The 15,905-nt window shown below is 42.7% G+C and overlaps 2 protein-coding genes across 3 annotated transcripts in view; both read left to right on the top strand.

Moving 5' to 3' along the window:
• FAM227A (family with sequence similarity 227 member A) overlaps nucleotides 1-3,172 on the top strand; it is a 39,192-nt gene extending 36,020 nt beyond the window's left edge. Inside the window, 3 exon segments of the mRNA XM_067010631.1 lie at nucleotides 2,308-2,437; nucleotides 2,440-2,484; nucleotides 3,158-3,172. Of these exon segments, the coding sequence (XP_066866732.1) occupies nucleotides 2,308-2,437; nucleotides 2,440-2,484; nucleotides 3,158-3,172 (190 nt within the window).
• A 12,045-nt stretch (nucleotides 3,173-15,217) lies between these two features.
• DMC1 (DNA meiotic recombinase 1) overlaps nucleotides 15,218-15,905 on the top strand; it is a 40,026-nt gene continuing 39,338 nt past the window's right edge. For both annotated transcript variants that reach the window (XM_067008328.1, XM_059081873.2), the window contains exon 1: nucleotides 15,218-15,268. In XM_067008328.1, coding sequence (XP_066864429.1) covers nucleotides 15,218-15,268 — 51 coding nt within the window. The remainder of the gene's footprint in view (nucleotides 15,269-15,905) is intronic.

Here is a 15,905-nt window from a genome sequence, read left to right as displayed (position 1 = left end):
GGGGACACAGGTTCGAGCCCTGGTCCGGGAAGATCCCACATGCCGCGGAGCAACTAAGCCCGTGTGCCACAGCTACTGAACCTGCGAGCCACAACTAGTGAGCCCGCGTGCCACAGCTACTGAACCCGTGAGCCACAACTACTGAGCCCGCATGCCACAACTACTGAAGCCTGCGCACCTAGAGCCCATGCTCCGCAACAAGAGAAGCCACAGCAATGAGAAGCCCGCACACCGCAACGAAGAGTAGCCCCCACTTGCTGCAACTAGAGAAAGCCTGCACGCATCAACGAAGACCCAATGCAGCCAAAAATAAATAAATAAAATAAATAAATTTATATATTAAAAAAATAACCCATTTGGAGTGGAAGGCAAAGGAAGTAACAGATGAATCAAGACTGACTTCAGATTGATAACTAATGAAGCAAGATAATGGGTAAATGATGTTAATTATACAATTTTCTTTACTTTTATAAATGTTTAAATTTTTGAACACTATTTTTTTTTAATGGTGGCCATAACAAGATCAGAAGGTGACAAATACCCATGTGGAATAGTATTGATACTTGTAGGTGGGCTAGGACTATTTTGGGACATCAATTACCACTTGTTCCCCTAATGTTGCGTATCAGCTGGCAACACTGCCATTGACATTGGACAGACCAAAGCTGCAGGAACATCTCTGTTTCACCCTGAGTATGATTTAGGTCCATCATTTAGCCCATGTGAGGCTTGGATACCTCATCTACAAAACAGGGACACTACTCACAGAGAAGTCGTGTAGGTTAAAGGAGATGTCAAGCTTAGTGCCTGGCTCACAGGAAGTGCTCAGCAAATGACGGCTATTAGAGGTAATGCGTGTGACTCCCCACACCATGAAGAGTGCAGGGAACAAAACAGCACTGGGTCTTGGAGTTGGAAAGTTTGCCACTGGGGAGGCCTAGAGCGGTGTCCCTTAGAAAAGGTGATCCAGCAGCTGTTTCGCTGGGGTCTCTGCTCTAGGTGGAGGAAGAGCCTAGCTGGCACATGCAGATGGAGTGGTACGATGAAGGAGCGGGGTCAGTTGCTGCTGCAGAACTTAGTTTCCTTGTGAGTCAAGAGCCCTGATCCTTAAACTCGTATGAGGGCAAAGCACCCTCAATTCAAAATGCCCTTTGCAGAGTTTTATGAAATGTTTCAACATATGATTCTCTCATACAAGCTAAAGATGCTTCTACTAGTGGAAAATAGGAGCCTAAGACATGTATAGGCTTCAACAAATCAAGAAATGACAATATGGAAAATATTATCAAGGAATTATGACCAAGTTTTCCTGTTAGAAAATGTCATCATAGCAAAAGGACAAGTGCAGTTTGCTGCCTGTTCTTTGTCTCTCCACTGCAAGCAGAAGCAGGATTCAAAAGGTTAAGAAAAAGTTGTGGCAGAAGTTGCCAAAAATGAGAATTTTGTGTCAACACAATTTTTTCCTTTGACTTGGGGAAAGACCCTCATTGTTGGAATAACCACTGGTTTAGGCCACGTTCAACACTAGTTTCTTAACACCAGTCTTTCTACATCTAGTCTGCAGCAGCAGAGAAGTATATGACAGCATCTTAATTCACTTGAATGTATATTTATTGCTCTTTTGGCTGCCTTGAATGTCCATAACCTGCTTCTTCATCGAGTGGAGGTCCACTCACATTTCACAGATCAGCTGGTATATTTTCCAGTTCAGCATTTCCGTTGAGTACCCCAAACGTATCTGAACATGCTCCACTGAAAACCTTCTCCTATAATAACAGCAGCAGCAGCAAGCAACATTAATTGAGCACTTCCGATGTACCAGGCACTGTGCTAATCGCTTGACCTATGGCAACTCAAGTATTCCTCACCACTACCGTAGGTTCTATTATATTACCATGTTGAGATGAGTACACTGGCAAGGAGAGGTTAAGTAACTTGCCCAAGGACACACAGCAAATGGCAGAGCCCCAAATTGAATTCAGCCTGCCCTCAAGCTCATGCTTCAGCTTTCTCTCAGACCATTGGTTTTCTTCACCTGTCTTCCTAATTTGAGTGTGATCCATTGAGTCAGGGACCACATCTTATTCCCCTGTGTCCCGCAGGGCTATATGACTCCCAGCACATAGCAGGGGCTCAGTGACTGAGTTGCTGCTGTGCACCCAGCTTTCTGCTTCAGTCAGTTGCTCTTGACAGATGTAATGAATGAATTGGTAAATATTTGCCTCTCTTTTCATGTGAAAATAGAGTGAAACGGATAACGCTGACTCTTTAGTCTTTTTCCATGTGTCTTTGTGATTTTCCCCACAGGGAGGTGAAGAATATTGATCAAAGAGCAAAAGACAAAAAACAGGTGAACCACATGTTCATCCAGCCTTCAACCTCCATTGAGGACTCCCCTGAAAAGAAATCTAGAAGAAGCCATCAGAGGGAGATTGCGTTTCTTTTGAGGTTTGTTTGAACGAAGACCATGGGAAAAGTAGAAATGTGAACACTTTAGGAATTCTTAATACGTGGAAAAGTACACATAAAAGTCCACTCACTTTTATGTGTTAGTTACTCAACTCACTTTATTTTTATTATTATTAATGATAGTAGTAAGAGCTACCAATGACTTTGTATTTCCTCTATGCCAAGCATTTGTACTTTACGAAGTGTATTATGAGTCAGTGCTCATAGGTTGCAAGTGCCAGGAAACCAGCTCAAACCAGCTTGAGTGGAAGGAAAATCTCGTGGCTTCAGTAACTGGGAAGGCCACATTCAGGCTGGCTGCAGCCACGATGGACCTAAGGGCTCAATGGTATTTTCAGATTCTTTCCCTTTCTTTCTTGACCCTCTTTGCCTCTGTGTGCTGGCTTGCTTTTCACGCTGCCCCTGCCCTCAAAGAAAGAAAGAGGGCCAAGAACAGCCCCAACCCTATATCCTTATAAGTGCATGACCTAAAAGGAAGAGAGACACCCTCTCCCAGCCTCCATAAACCAAGCCTCAATAAAAGTCTCTGATGGTGATGCCAAAAGCTCAGCCTCTGTACACTGGTGCCGAATTGAATCTCTGAGACAGGGTTTTGGGTAAAGTAGAAAATAATAGATTTATTGCTTTGTCAGGCAAAGGAGGACACAAGAGGGCTCCTGATGGGAGCCTTGATTCTCCCATCTGTCAGGGACAGGACAACTAGAAGTCATAGTGCTCTTTGCGGAAGCCTATAAAAATATTACCAAATTATTTTGGTAATAAAGGACTATTGACTAAGATAAAATATGAATCTTTAGATTGCTGCCAAGTTATCTTAAAATAACATAACACATAATATGTTAAGAAATCACAGCTAACTTTTCTCTTAATTATATCTTTTACTTACTCATTTGTTTTTTTCACCTTGAGCACACAACACAGTTGTGTTTGCCAGGTCCTCATTCTCTTCGAAGCGTGATACGTGTATTATTTAATTCTCACAGCACTTCTGTGAGATATGCGATGTTGTTATCCTCATTTTACAACTGAGGAAACTGAGGCTTAGAGAGGTTAGTGACTCTTGCTCAGGTGCTCACACATGGTAAGCAGTGGAGCCAGGGTTTGAAACCAGTAGTCAGACTCCAGGGCCTGGGCTACAGCCTAACAAGGCTTAAGAGGTAAACTTGGGACGTCCCTGGTGGTGCAGTGTGTAAGACTCCATGCCCCCAGTGCCGGGGGCTGGGGTTTGATCCCTGGTCGGGGCACTAGATCTCACACACATGCCACAACTAAGGGTTGCATGCTGCAACTAATAAGTTTGCATGCCGCAAGTAATAAGTTCGCATGCCACAACTAAGACCCGCGCAGCCAAAATAAATAAATAATAAATAAATACATATTAAAAAAGAGGTAAAAAGTTTTATCAATTCATTTTTTCCTTTGATTAGAGAAACAGCCACTGATATTGGAGTATAGCAGCATGGTTTGCACCCCATTGGTTTAGGCTATGGAATCTCCAGGTTAAGAGGGGCTTTTAATACTATTGTTTTTGACATCCATTTTAGAATTTAAAATGGAAGAGGAAACAACCAATTCAGTTCATTGTTCACTGCTCTTTCCTCTTCCTTGAACATACTTTGGCCACTTTTTCATCTGGCTAGATCCTATCTGACCCTTAAAGCCCACTCAGATGTTGTCACTTCCAGGAAATCTCCCCGGACTGCCCTAGTGACTGCCTATTTTGTACTCCACCGAATATGTCCTACTGTAGTCATGGAGTTGTCTGTCTCCCTCTCTGTACTGTAAGTCTCCCAAGGGCCTTTTATCATTAAGCATTGAGTCTCCTGCACTTGTTCCTGTGGCTGGCACATAGGAGGGATTCAGCAAATTCTTTTTTTTTTTTTGGCCGTGTCATGCAGCTTGCAGGATCTTAATTCCCCGACCAGTGGACCACCGGGGAACTCCCGGGATTCAACAAATTCTTTTTGTTGTTGTTGTTGTTGTTGTTGCGGTACGCGGGCCTCTCACTGCTGTGGCCTCTCCCGTTGCGGAGCACAGGCTCCGGACGCGCAGGCTCAGCGGCCATGGCTCACGGGCCCAGCCGCTCCGTGGCATGTGGGATCTTCCCCAACCGGGGCACGAACCCATGTCCCCTGCATCGGCAGGCGGACTCTCAACCACTGCGCCACCAGGGAGGCCCAGAAAATTCTTGATGAGGGAATAAATGATTAGCTAATGTGTGTTTAGCATTCTGCTCTAGTTAATTGCTTATAGAAAAAAATAACATTACATTTTAGAACTTTGTCTATACTCAAAGTTAGGAATAAAGCCTCTTAAAAATCACACATTTTTAATTTGTGTTTTTATTTTAATTAAAGTAATACATATTCATCCTTTAAGGATCAAATAGAGAGGCAACTCTGGGGCCAGACCACCTGGGTTTGAATCCTAGCTCCACGACCTACTAGCTGTGTGAGCTTGAGCAATCATTTAACTTCTCTGCATCTCAGTTTTTTTATCTGTAGAATGGGGATGATAATATTATGTATAGCATAGGGTTGTTATGAGGATTAAATTGGTTAACATTTGTAAAGAAAGCACTTAGAACAGTGTGTGATGCAAAGTAATATATAAGGCACATTAAATTAACTGACTGAATTAACTAATGCAAAGCATAATATAAGGCTTATTAAATTAACTAATTAATAGTTCTACAAAGCTTGTTACAAAAAATTGCACTCCTCTGGACCCCCTTTCCCATTCCCCAGCAACACTTTACACTTTCTTAACTGAGTGTTTTGGTATTTGTTTTCCTCCATATGTCTAAATACCATGGTGCTCTGGCTCCTTGATTTTTTTTTAGTGTTAGGTATTATCTATTGAATTCACACTAGGAAAAGTGAGGACTGGGCTCTCTCTCACTTGCACACACTTCCGCTCTTCCATTCTCCCAATGTGTCTCTGTTGTGATTTTGGTTGGATCATTAATCAGCATTATTATACTATCAACACCACTGACATGAGCTACAGAGTATACTTTGGTTATTTTTATTTCTTGCAAAACTTTTTGCTATCCCTGGAACTAAGTCTCTTTTTCAATCTGCCTGTTTTCTTTCTTTCTTTTTTTTTTATGTACTCATCTCAGTTTATCTCCAAATTTTCCCTTGGTTGTATAAGTCTCCCAGTACATTCAGACCCTTTACATAATCTATCAATTCCACCTTCATTTCCCAGCCTTCTGATCTGCTTCACTCTAAGTGGTTGATTTCCAGGCTGTTTATATAGTCCTGGGGATTCCTTTCTTCATTCTCTTGATCACACTGTTTTTTTAATCTGTTTCTATCTTTATGGTTCATCCACAGAAAGGTCATCAAGAAGGCAAAACCAGGGCTTCCCTGGTGGCGCAGTGGTTGGGAGTCCGCCTGCCGATGCAGGGGACACGGGTTCGTGCCCTGGTCCGGGAAGATCCCACATGCCGCGGAGCGACTGGGCCCGTGAGCCATGGCCGCTGGGCCTGCGCGTCCGGAGCCTGTGCTCCGCAACGGGAGAGGCCACAGCAGTGAGAGGCCCGCATACCGCAAAAAAAAAAAAAAAAAAAAAAAAAAAGAAGGCAAAACCAATGCAGAAAAAGTAGTCTTCCTTATCCTCTCACCTTCCAGCTCTCCTGCATGAATCCTTATCCAAGAATCGGAAGGAGTCTTTGGATGAAGCCTGCACATGTTGTTGGATTTAATCTAAAATAGAAACAACAAAACAAACAAATAAAAAATAATACTGTAATACATTTAGTCATTCGTAGCCCATGGGACAAAGAATATTAAAGTCCTCTCCTACCCTGGGCCAAAGTCAGGATTTAAACTGACATAAAGTCACCTCATTCATTCATGCATTTGCTTGCTAATTCTTTCATTCACTTGTTTATTAATAACAACACTGTGGAGTATATATTAGTATGTATTATATGTATTATATAACAGTAATCATAGGAGACATCATTTATTGAGTACTTACTATGTGCTAAGTACTCTAAATCCTTTTCAAACATTATCTCAGATTAACCCTCCTGCCCCCTTCTCTCCCCAGGGTGGGTGTTGTTACCTCCATTTCTCCTAGGAGGACACTGGGGCTTGGGGAGGTTGAGGAAGCATTCACTAGGTATCTATCCTATACCATGCTGGCACATACCAGATCCTGTTGATACAGAGATGAATAAAGACATAGTCCCTGACCTAAAAGCGCACACAGTCTGGAAGAGGGGGAGGATGTGTAAACCAATAAATGCATTAATGCTGTGCTAGAAGTTTGTGTGGAATCCAAGAAAAACCAAGTCCAGAGAGACTTCACTGAGGCTCAGAGGTACAGGGGCCAGTGTGTAGAAGGACCTGCAGTTTGGCTGAGGGGCTTGGCCTTTATCATTTGGGCCTTTGGGCACAAGGGAGTAACCTGGTCTGTGTTAGAACAGTCTGCCCAACCCAGCCAAGAGGGAAAAAATCAAACAAATAGCTGTTTGCCTGAACCAAGAAGCAGTTAAGTATATTCTTGGGACCTATGATAACCATCATAAGATGGTTAAGATAACCATCTTCACTTGAACCTGAGTGTAATTCTAGGTGACCCTCTTGGAGAACATTACCCAGGTAAAGGGATGAAAGAAGGGTAAAAGGGAAGAGCTCAAACTTTGGCCCCAGAAAATTCAGGGCTTTGAATCCCTGCTCTGCTTCAGAGTAGATATATGACCTTAGGCCTAGTAGCTTTTGTGACTTGACTTTTCTGAACTTGTTTTCTTGAATGCAGAAAGGGAATGCCTGCCTAGGAAGGTAGTGCTGTTGTGATAGTTAAATGAGATAATTTATGCAAAGTTCCTGGCTTAGCATATTTCACTTGGTAATTGCTACCAGCTCTTGTTGCTGTTATTGCTGTTAAAAGGTATACTCTTCTGAAACCAGGACATGTTGAGCATGGAAATCAGGACATGTCTTTCAGGATACTCCTTTGCACAGCTTGGGTCCAAGACCATCCCTGCTCAGACCCCTTCCAGAAATTACTGAGGACTCATAACCATAGGCCTCTCAGGAAGTTCAAGATGAAAAGATCTGTCTCTGTTCTTTGTAAGTATTAGAAGGGAAAGTTATGGTGAAGAATTCTTTGCCCTTTATAAGTGGGGGGTGGAGAGACGGTAGAGTGTCAAAGGGAACTAACATTTAAGAAGCATTAAGTGTAATGTGGGATAAAGCAAATGAGTAATTGTTTAATACCCCAATTCTGTCATTCCTACTGTGGCTGAGAACCAGTATTCTCAGCATGGAAGTAAGGAAATTCAGATGTTAAACTAGAAGAAATGAAGTTAAAATCCTATAGTCTTGATTTTGAGTTGATTATGAATTGGGAATATATTTTATCTTTAAAAACAAACAAATAGTTGCTAAAGAGGGGAGGGGAGAAGAAGATGGAAGGGAATACAAAGAGACCCAAGAAAACTTTTGGGCATGTTGGTTATGTTCACTATCTTCATTGTGGTGAAGGGTTCACAGGTTCACACACCATATACAGGCTTTAAAATATTTAAATATGTTCAGCTTCTCGTATGTAATTTATACCTCCTTAAAGTTTTAAAACAGTAACAAACAGACAAACAACAAAAGAAACCTACTAACTCTGTCCATTGAAATACCCTAGAAATAAAGACTGACCAAGTAGCAGTGACCTGGACTGTGGTTTTGAAATACAGTTTGCACTAAAAGGGATACAGGGATCCTTGAAGAAGTGTCTGGTTCCAGATCTAGGGCAGGAAAATCATGAAATGAACGTGGAACATCTTGTCATACTAGACAGCAAGGAAGCTACCAAAGATGAGAGTCCTGTCAGAAAGACTCAGTACCCAAATTAGAGAGAATCCCATTGGCTTCAGATGGGACAATTTAAGCGTAATAATAATAATAGCCATGGATTGAAGCACGTCAAACATGTTTTCACCCATACATTCATATCATTACTTTAAAAAAATTAACTGGTCACCATCGAAGGATACTAGGAAACCAATTCATTATTTTGAAAACTAGCAAATAGAGGAAACAAATCAGCGTTTATCATATGAACTGTATTAGCAGGTAAGCAAACAAGAGATGAGGGGAAGTTTCTCTTTTAGAAATACTCCACCTAATTAAAATATCACCATTTTGCAAACCCTAATGAATTAATGGATCTAGGTTGCTGCTTACATCCCCAAAAGATAAAAAGCCATTAAATGCCTCTTGACGTTAGACCACAGTACCACCTATGAAATAGTCTTTACCAAATAATCAAACCTGGGTCTGATCTAGACTCTAGCTGCAACTATCATAATAGGAAATACAAAGGACAGAGAAGCATGTTAACACCAAGGGGATGCAATCAGCAAAATCTAGGCTATGGAAAACTCCAGAGCAAATGACTCCATTTTTTTTTAAACAAATAAGTTGCAAGGGAAAAAGAGAGGGAAATCTATAGATTAAGAGAGACCCAAGGGCTTCCCTGGTGGCACAGTGGTTGAGAATCCGCCTGCCGATGCAGGGCACACGGGTTCGTGCCCCGGTCCGGGAAGATCCCACATGCCGCGGAGTGGCTGGGCCCGTGAGCCATGGCCACTGAGCCTGCGCGTCCGGAGCCTGTGCTTCGCAACGGGAGAGGCCACAACAGTGAGAGGCCCGCATATCACCAAAAAAAAAAAAAAAAAAAGACCCAAAAAGCATCAATAAATTGCAACATGCAGACATTTTTTGGATCCCAGTTGATCCAAGATTTTAAAAATATATGGCATTTATGAGACAATTGGTTTTTTGAATGCTGCCTGGATATTTGATATTAAAAATTATTATTTTGGGGGTGTGATAATGGTGTTATGGTTATGTTTTTAAAAAGAGTCCTTATCTTTTAGGGATACATACTGAAATATTTACAGAAGAAATTATATGACATGTAGAATTTGCTTCAAAATAATATGAAAGGGAGGAAGTGGAGGGAGGTATAAGTGAAACAAGACTGGCCATGTGTTGAAAATTGCTGAAGTTGGGTGATGGGGATATTATAACATTTTACTTAAAAACATTAAAGGCATTGCTGGGGACTAGGTACTTTTCAGCATAGTTTTACAGATTATTTTGTCTTCTCTTATAGCCCTGTAAATGAAGTACAATTTTCTCTATTTTCAAGCTGAGGCCTTTCTTGATTGAAGCTACCATTGCCCCTGTCTTGGACTTTTACAGTGTTCTCCTAGGTATTCTCTTTGCCCTCTCTCTTGCCCCCTCCAATCCATTTTCCACACAGCAGCCCAAATACTTCAAGTATCTTAACCCATTAATTCTCACAACTCAGTACCAATACTATTCTTGGTTTTCACCTGAGGACACTGAAGCACAAAGAGGTTTAAATAAATTTTCCCAAGACCACATAGCTTGTAAATGGCTGAACTGTACTATAAGTCTGGCATAGTTGCCATGCCTATGTGTACTTATATCATACTTCTATAAATGGAAAATAAAATCACATATGAACATACAAGATCTGTCATATACTGGTTTAGCATATTAATAGGCTGAGAGCCTGAACACTGGAGCCAGACTGTGAACCTTAGGCAAGTTACTTAACCTTGTGGTGCCCCAGTTCCATCATCTGTAAACAAAGATAATAATAGTCCCTACCTCATGGTATCTTTGTGTGAAGTAGATGTGTTCAACTGTGGAAAGAAGTTAAGTGACGTGTTAGCTATCAACAAACGTTACCTTTGGCATCTGAGAGCTCCTTTCTCCCTAGTACATTTTACTCCAGCAGAACCACTTGCGGCTCCCTAAATAAGCCTCTGTGTTCCCTCTGCCTTTCCCACCCTGCCCAGCTGGCAAATCCTCACTTATCCTCTCAGCCCCAAATTAAGGGTCACCACCTCTGTGAGGATCCCCTAGGGAGAGGTCTACTTGGTTCCCAACTGTGTGTATAATCCCTCTTATCTCACCATGTGTGTTATTATCTGTTTCTGTATCTCTCTTCCCTAGTAGACTCATCCCTCCTTGAGATGCTAGAGACCCGTCTTTATCTCCATATCCAGCAGAGAGCTGGGTCCAACAGTGTTTAATAAATGTTGGTTAAATAAACGGTCGTGAGCATGCCTCTCTGGGTAGCTGTGTGCCAAAGTTAGATTTTCAAATTTGGAAATAAATCTAAATAAATGAGAAAAGCCTCAAATGACTGATATGTATGTATGTATGTATATGTATATACGCTACTGCAATTGCCTATAAACTTATCTATAGCCCACACTAGGGTTTGTATCATGTTTGTTGTTGAATCCCTGGCAACAAACACCTAGTACAGTGTCTGACAAATAGTAGGGTCAATAAACATTTTTAAAAATAAATGTGCTTAAGGGGAGGTATGCCCAATGAAATTCTCTTTTTGTAATGACCCTTCATTCTTTAGTTCTGTACTAAAGCATTTCTCAAATTTGAGCTCTTGAAACCAAGAATATACATCCATAGGCACCAGTTTGAAGCTACCCAGCTGTACACGGTGGAGTTATATGCCTCTATTTGATTATAAGGTGGTTGTCCACAGAGGGGCAGTAAAGTGTAATGGTTTAAAATTCAGGTCACCTGTAATTCCACTGCCTGTTTTTTATTTCTTAGAATATCATAAAATGACACACATTTTAAAAATTTTGTAGAGACCTTGTGGACTCGCTGAAGGATTTGAGAAATTGGGAAAGCTAATTGACACAATTACTAATCGGTTACTAATTGACACAAAAGCTTTGGTTTGCCACGCTCTAGGAAAGTAGCATTTTGCCATGCAGGATTTTTCTCTAATACAGTCATTCTTATAAGTCTTTTACGGCTTCTGAGTTTTGTGTCATACTTGAAAAGACTTTCTTACTCTGAGATAGTAAAAAATGTTCCCATGTTTTCTTCTAGTACTTTTATTATTTTATTGTTCAGATTTAATTTCTCGATCCATCTGGAATTTATTTTGGTATAAGGTGTGAAGTATGGTTACAATTTTATTTTTTTTCCAGATGACTACCTAGTTTGTTCCAACACATTCACTGAATTCATGTCCCCACTGATTTGAAATGCCACCTTCGTCATATTCAGAATTTTTGTAAGGTATTAAAGACTAGTGTTTTTTTTGTTTTTGGTCCTGATTTAAGTGGAAAGATCTTCAAGTGTACTTTTGAACTACCCCAGGGTTTTGGATTTTTTTTTTTTAATTTTAAAGTTGTATATAACCATCAATGTCCTATCCAAACGAAATTTTTATACTTACTTCACGAATTTGTCATTACCAAGCTCGCTTCAGTTTCTTTAAGTGTACTGCACACAACCTTCAAGTATTATGAACATTTCTCTCTCCCAGCTGTCACTACACCAAACTACATATGTTATATTTCCCTAAATCATCTTGCTGTGCTCTTTGCAGCTCTTCTGTACAGTTGATGTCTCCATCTAACAAGTTGCTCAGAAGTTACTGTAATTGTTTTAGGTGAGGCCCAAAGTGAAAGCCTCTCATCACTATCCAGGTTCATGTCAAAAATGGGCATTGGGGCTTCCCTGGTGGCGCAGTGGTTGAGAGTCCGCCTGCCGATGCAGGGGACGTGGGTTCGTGCCCCTGTCCGGGAAGATCCCCACATGCCCTGGAGTGGCTGGGTCCGTGAGCCACACAACAGTGAGAGGCCCGCGTATCGCAAAAAAAAAAAAAAAAAAAAAAAAAAAAGGGCATTAATTTCCATTTAACATGGACAGGCTATGTTTCTGGAAAATAACAGATTTTGAAGAACTATGGCAGTTATTTGTCGGCTCTTTAAACAATCCACCTGGGGGGAAGGGGAATGTCCTACAAACTGCCAGCTGCTATTGTGGGAATTTTTTGCTATTTATTCCGGCAAAAAAAGATTCAGACACTGAAGAAAAAGGGTCGCCCTGCACTAGGTCTTGAACCCAAAGAACTGTTTGCACAGATATTCATCCAAGATACATCGCAGCCTCCACCTCAACAGATGCTCTTTCAAATGTTTCATGACTCTCCTCAACAGTCAGTCTCCATTTAAGGGGAGGAGGATGACGCTGCCAGAGATGGTTCTGCTGGCATGAAGGCTGGCCTAAAATTTCTATTTAAAAGCTGGATCAAAATATGTTTGGCTTCTGTTGTCTATTTAAAATTTCAAGTTAAGACGAAGAAAAATTACTCTCCATCGTGAATGGGCCTTGGGTGCCTCACTCACAGACTAGAGTGGCAAATGGTAAGAGGGTCACAGAGAAAGGAGAGAAAGTAGGAACGCGGACCGAGGTATTAGGTACAGACTGTGAAGCCAGATATGAAAAACGTGGAGTGAAAAGAAAAGCCTTGAGCGGGGGGGGTGGGGGGGGGAAGACCCCCATATTCGACCTCCTAACCAGAGGATCCTGATAAGCATTCTGCACGTCACCTGTCACCACGTCAGCCACCTCCGCTCAGCACCCCTCCCCCGCCTCAAGGTCTGCCACCTCCTGACCCCTTTCCAGCGGCCTCTCTTCATATCAGAACACGCCCCACCTAAGGGCCTTCTTTCTCACAGCAGCCTGTCTTCACCTCAGCGCCCACCTCAGTACCCGCTAATTCGATGCGTCTCCTCAGTGCCCCCACCTCAGTCCTCTCCCTGACCTCAGCATCTCTCTCCGCTCTAGAGACGCCCCAGCCTCCCCTCCGACCAATGCCCCTCTCCTCAGCACACTCCCTCCACCTCAGCGCGCCCCCTCACCCCAGCGCGCCACCCTCGGAGGCTCCTTTAGCTGCTCCAAGTTGCTCCGGGCCCTCCCGCCACCCCGCCCCTTCGTCCTCTGCTCCGCCCCGGGTTCCGCCCCTCGCTCTTCGCTCCACCCACGGTGGGCCCGCCCCTCCGTCCGGGGCCCGCCCACGCCAGCAGCGCGCCCGAACTAGTGGTTTGGCGCCAAACCTCTCAGCGACGGGACGCCAGTCTTCGCTTTCTGGTTCCGAGGCAGAATCCCTGAGGACTGGAAGGCCCGGGCGGGGGGCGGAAGGGATTCAGATACCTTGAAAACCCCCGGGAGACTGTGGGTACGAGTGGAGTTTGTGGCAAAAAGGGAAGGCGGGTGAAGAATCTGAGGGGAAACTCAGGGCTTCCTTTCTTTGGTCATACTCGGTTGTCGTTGCTGGGCCCTGGGCTGGTGGCTTCTTGCGTCCCGCCCCCAACCCAGCCCCCGGAGGGAATCTCAGTGCTCTCGAGGGATTTCCAGCATCCTTATTTTATTTGTTTGTTTGTTTTGCGGTACGCGGGCCTCTCACTGTTGTGGCCTCTCCCCTTGCGGGGCACAGGCTCCGGACGCGCAGGCTCAGCGGCCATGGCTCACGGGCCCAGCCGCTCCGCGGCATGTGGGATCTTCCCAGACCGGGGCACGAACCCGTGTCCCCTGCATCGGCGGGCGGACTCTCAGCCATTGCGCCACCAGGGAAGCCCCAGCATCCTTATTTTAAACCAAGTCGGACCTAAGTTTTGAAGAGGCCTCCTTGGCCTTCTTATGAGGGAGTCAGGTGTCAGGAGAACGGCGGGTGGCAGGGGGAGGCGGTGAGGGTGATCTGGACCGCGCTCCCCGCGATAAGGGACAGCTTCTGGTGCCTTAAGCCGAGGTGTCCGGGAGCCCTACCTTGGATTCAGCTGTTCACCCCGTCAATTGCTATTTGAGATAGATGGAGAACAATCTTTTTGTTTATCAGGGAGAAAAGAAAGGACAGTCACTGTGGAATTTGGGGTTATCATACATATGATTAGCTATCTGAATGAGGGACCGTACTCCAGAAGATTCCATCTCCACTGTCCTCATTTGCCTCGAATACTTTGCTGTTCAGAGGTACTAGGTAGTAGCGACCATACCTCTTCCTTAGCAGTTTGTCCCCCTAATGGGCCGGGCCCCAACCCGAATTTGGTGTTAAACGAAGAGATGGAATAGACCAAGAAAACTCATTACTTCGACCACATTTTCTAATGAACACAGTCATACCTTGTAGATTCCTGAGATCTTAAAACAACTGCTACAGTGTTAAATCAGACTCTTTATCTGCTTATTGGCCCTAATATTTTATCATGTTTAAATATTGGGTATCTGCCATAATTTTAAATCTTAAAAAAAATACATCATGAAACTAGTAAATACTATAAAACAAAATACATCTAATGTTTTATTAAACAAAAATATATATGTTACAAGAGAGCCCATTCATAATTCCCAAGCAGGAAGTCATCCCTCATATATGAGAAAAAAATATATATCTTTTTTTTGAGGATAGACTAAGTTCTAGGTGCCAGGGAGAATACAAGGAAGATTGACTTAGGGCCAAAGTTCTTAGAGTGTTGTTAACCAACATGAAAGTTTAATAACAATATGGAATTCTAATATTCTACTTCTAAATAACATTCCAAGGCAAAAAAGATATTATTAGTCATGATTACTTGTGCTATAGGAAATTGAAAGATGATACAAAGTGGCCAGTTTTGAGGAAAGAGAAAAGAAAGGAAGTCCCCATTCCCACATACACCAACAAAAGACATAATGCCACAGGCTTGGAGAAAGAAGATAGGCCAGCCCAGTTGTTCCAAACTAAATATTTTTCTAATTGTCCTTCTGGTCCTTGATATCTGAAATGAAATCAAGGTCTATGGGCAAAGGATTCTGTACTATATGATCTATGACTACTTCTGAATATTTCTTTTTTCCAGAATTGATTATTTTTCTGCTGTTCACCTTTCATTATGAAGGAGGATCAAGTTGTGCTGGAAGAACCAGGATTCCAAGAGGAAGAAGTATGGCTAGAATGTTGAAAGATATGTAGACACTCAGTCATTCTACAAAAATGAAGTTCCTTCTCTGTTAACTACTATTTTTAGAAACTGAGATTAGAAATAAAACATAGTTCTGGAGAGAGGCAATATTACAAATATGTAACAACTTGTTTGGCAAGGGGTGCTAAGATTAGCTACTTAGCAGCTGGCATGAAAGTATTTTAATAATTTAACAACTGTTATGGCCATACTGGTACCTATGCTTACTGGTACTGAATAGCAGAGGAAGGAGTACACGGTCTGGTGGGGAAGAAGATTGAGAAAACATATTTAAAAATAGATTGTGCTGCTCCACTCTTTTGGATTAAGGTCTTAAAAATCTGGGGAGACCATGGGACTTCTCTGGTGGTCCGGTGGTTAGGACTCCGTGCGTCCACTACAGGAGACTCGGGTTCGATCCCTGGTCGGGGAACTAAGATCACGGGCGCCTGTTGGGCTTCGCAGTGCTTTCAGTGTTGGCACTTCTTTTAAATATGTAACAATGTGCTTGAAAAAGCATTATTGATCCTACCTCAGGAATTTGAGGCATTTTGGAGTGACTCATAATACAAATTAACTCTTTAAAATATATGAAAAGAGTTGGATATGAAGAATCAAC

Source organism: Kogia breviceps, chromosome 12 (genome assembly GCF_026419965.1).
Source record: "Kogia breviceps isolate mKogBre1 chromosome 12, mKogBre1 haplotype 1, whole genome shotgun sequence".
Taxonomy (NCBI): Eukaryota; Metazoa; Chordata; class Mammalia; order Artiodactyla; family Physeteridae; genus Kogia; species Kogia breviceps.
Note: the sequence above shows the minus strand (reverse complement) of the source record. Positions and strands in the feature narration are given on the sequence as shown.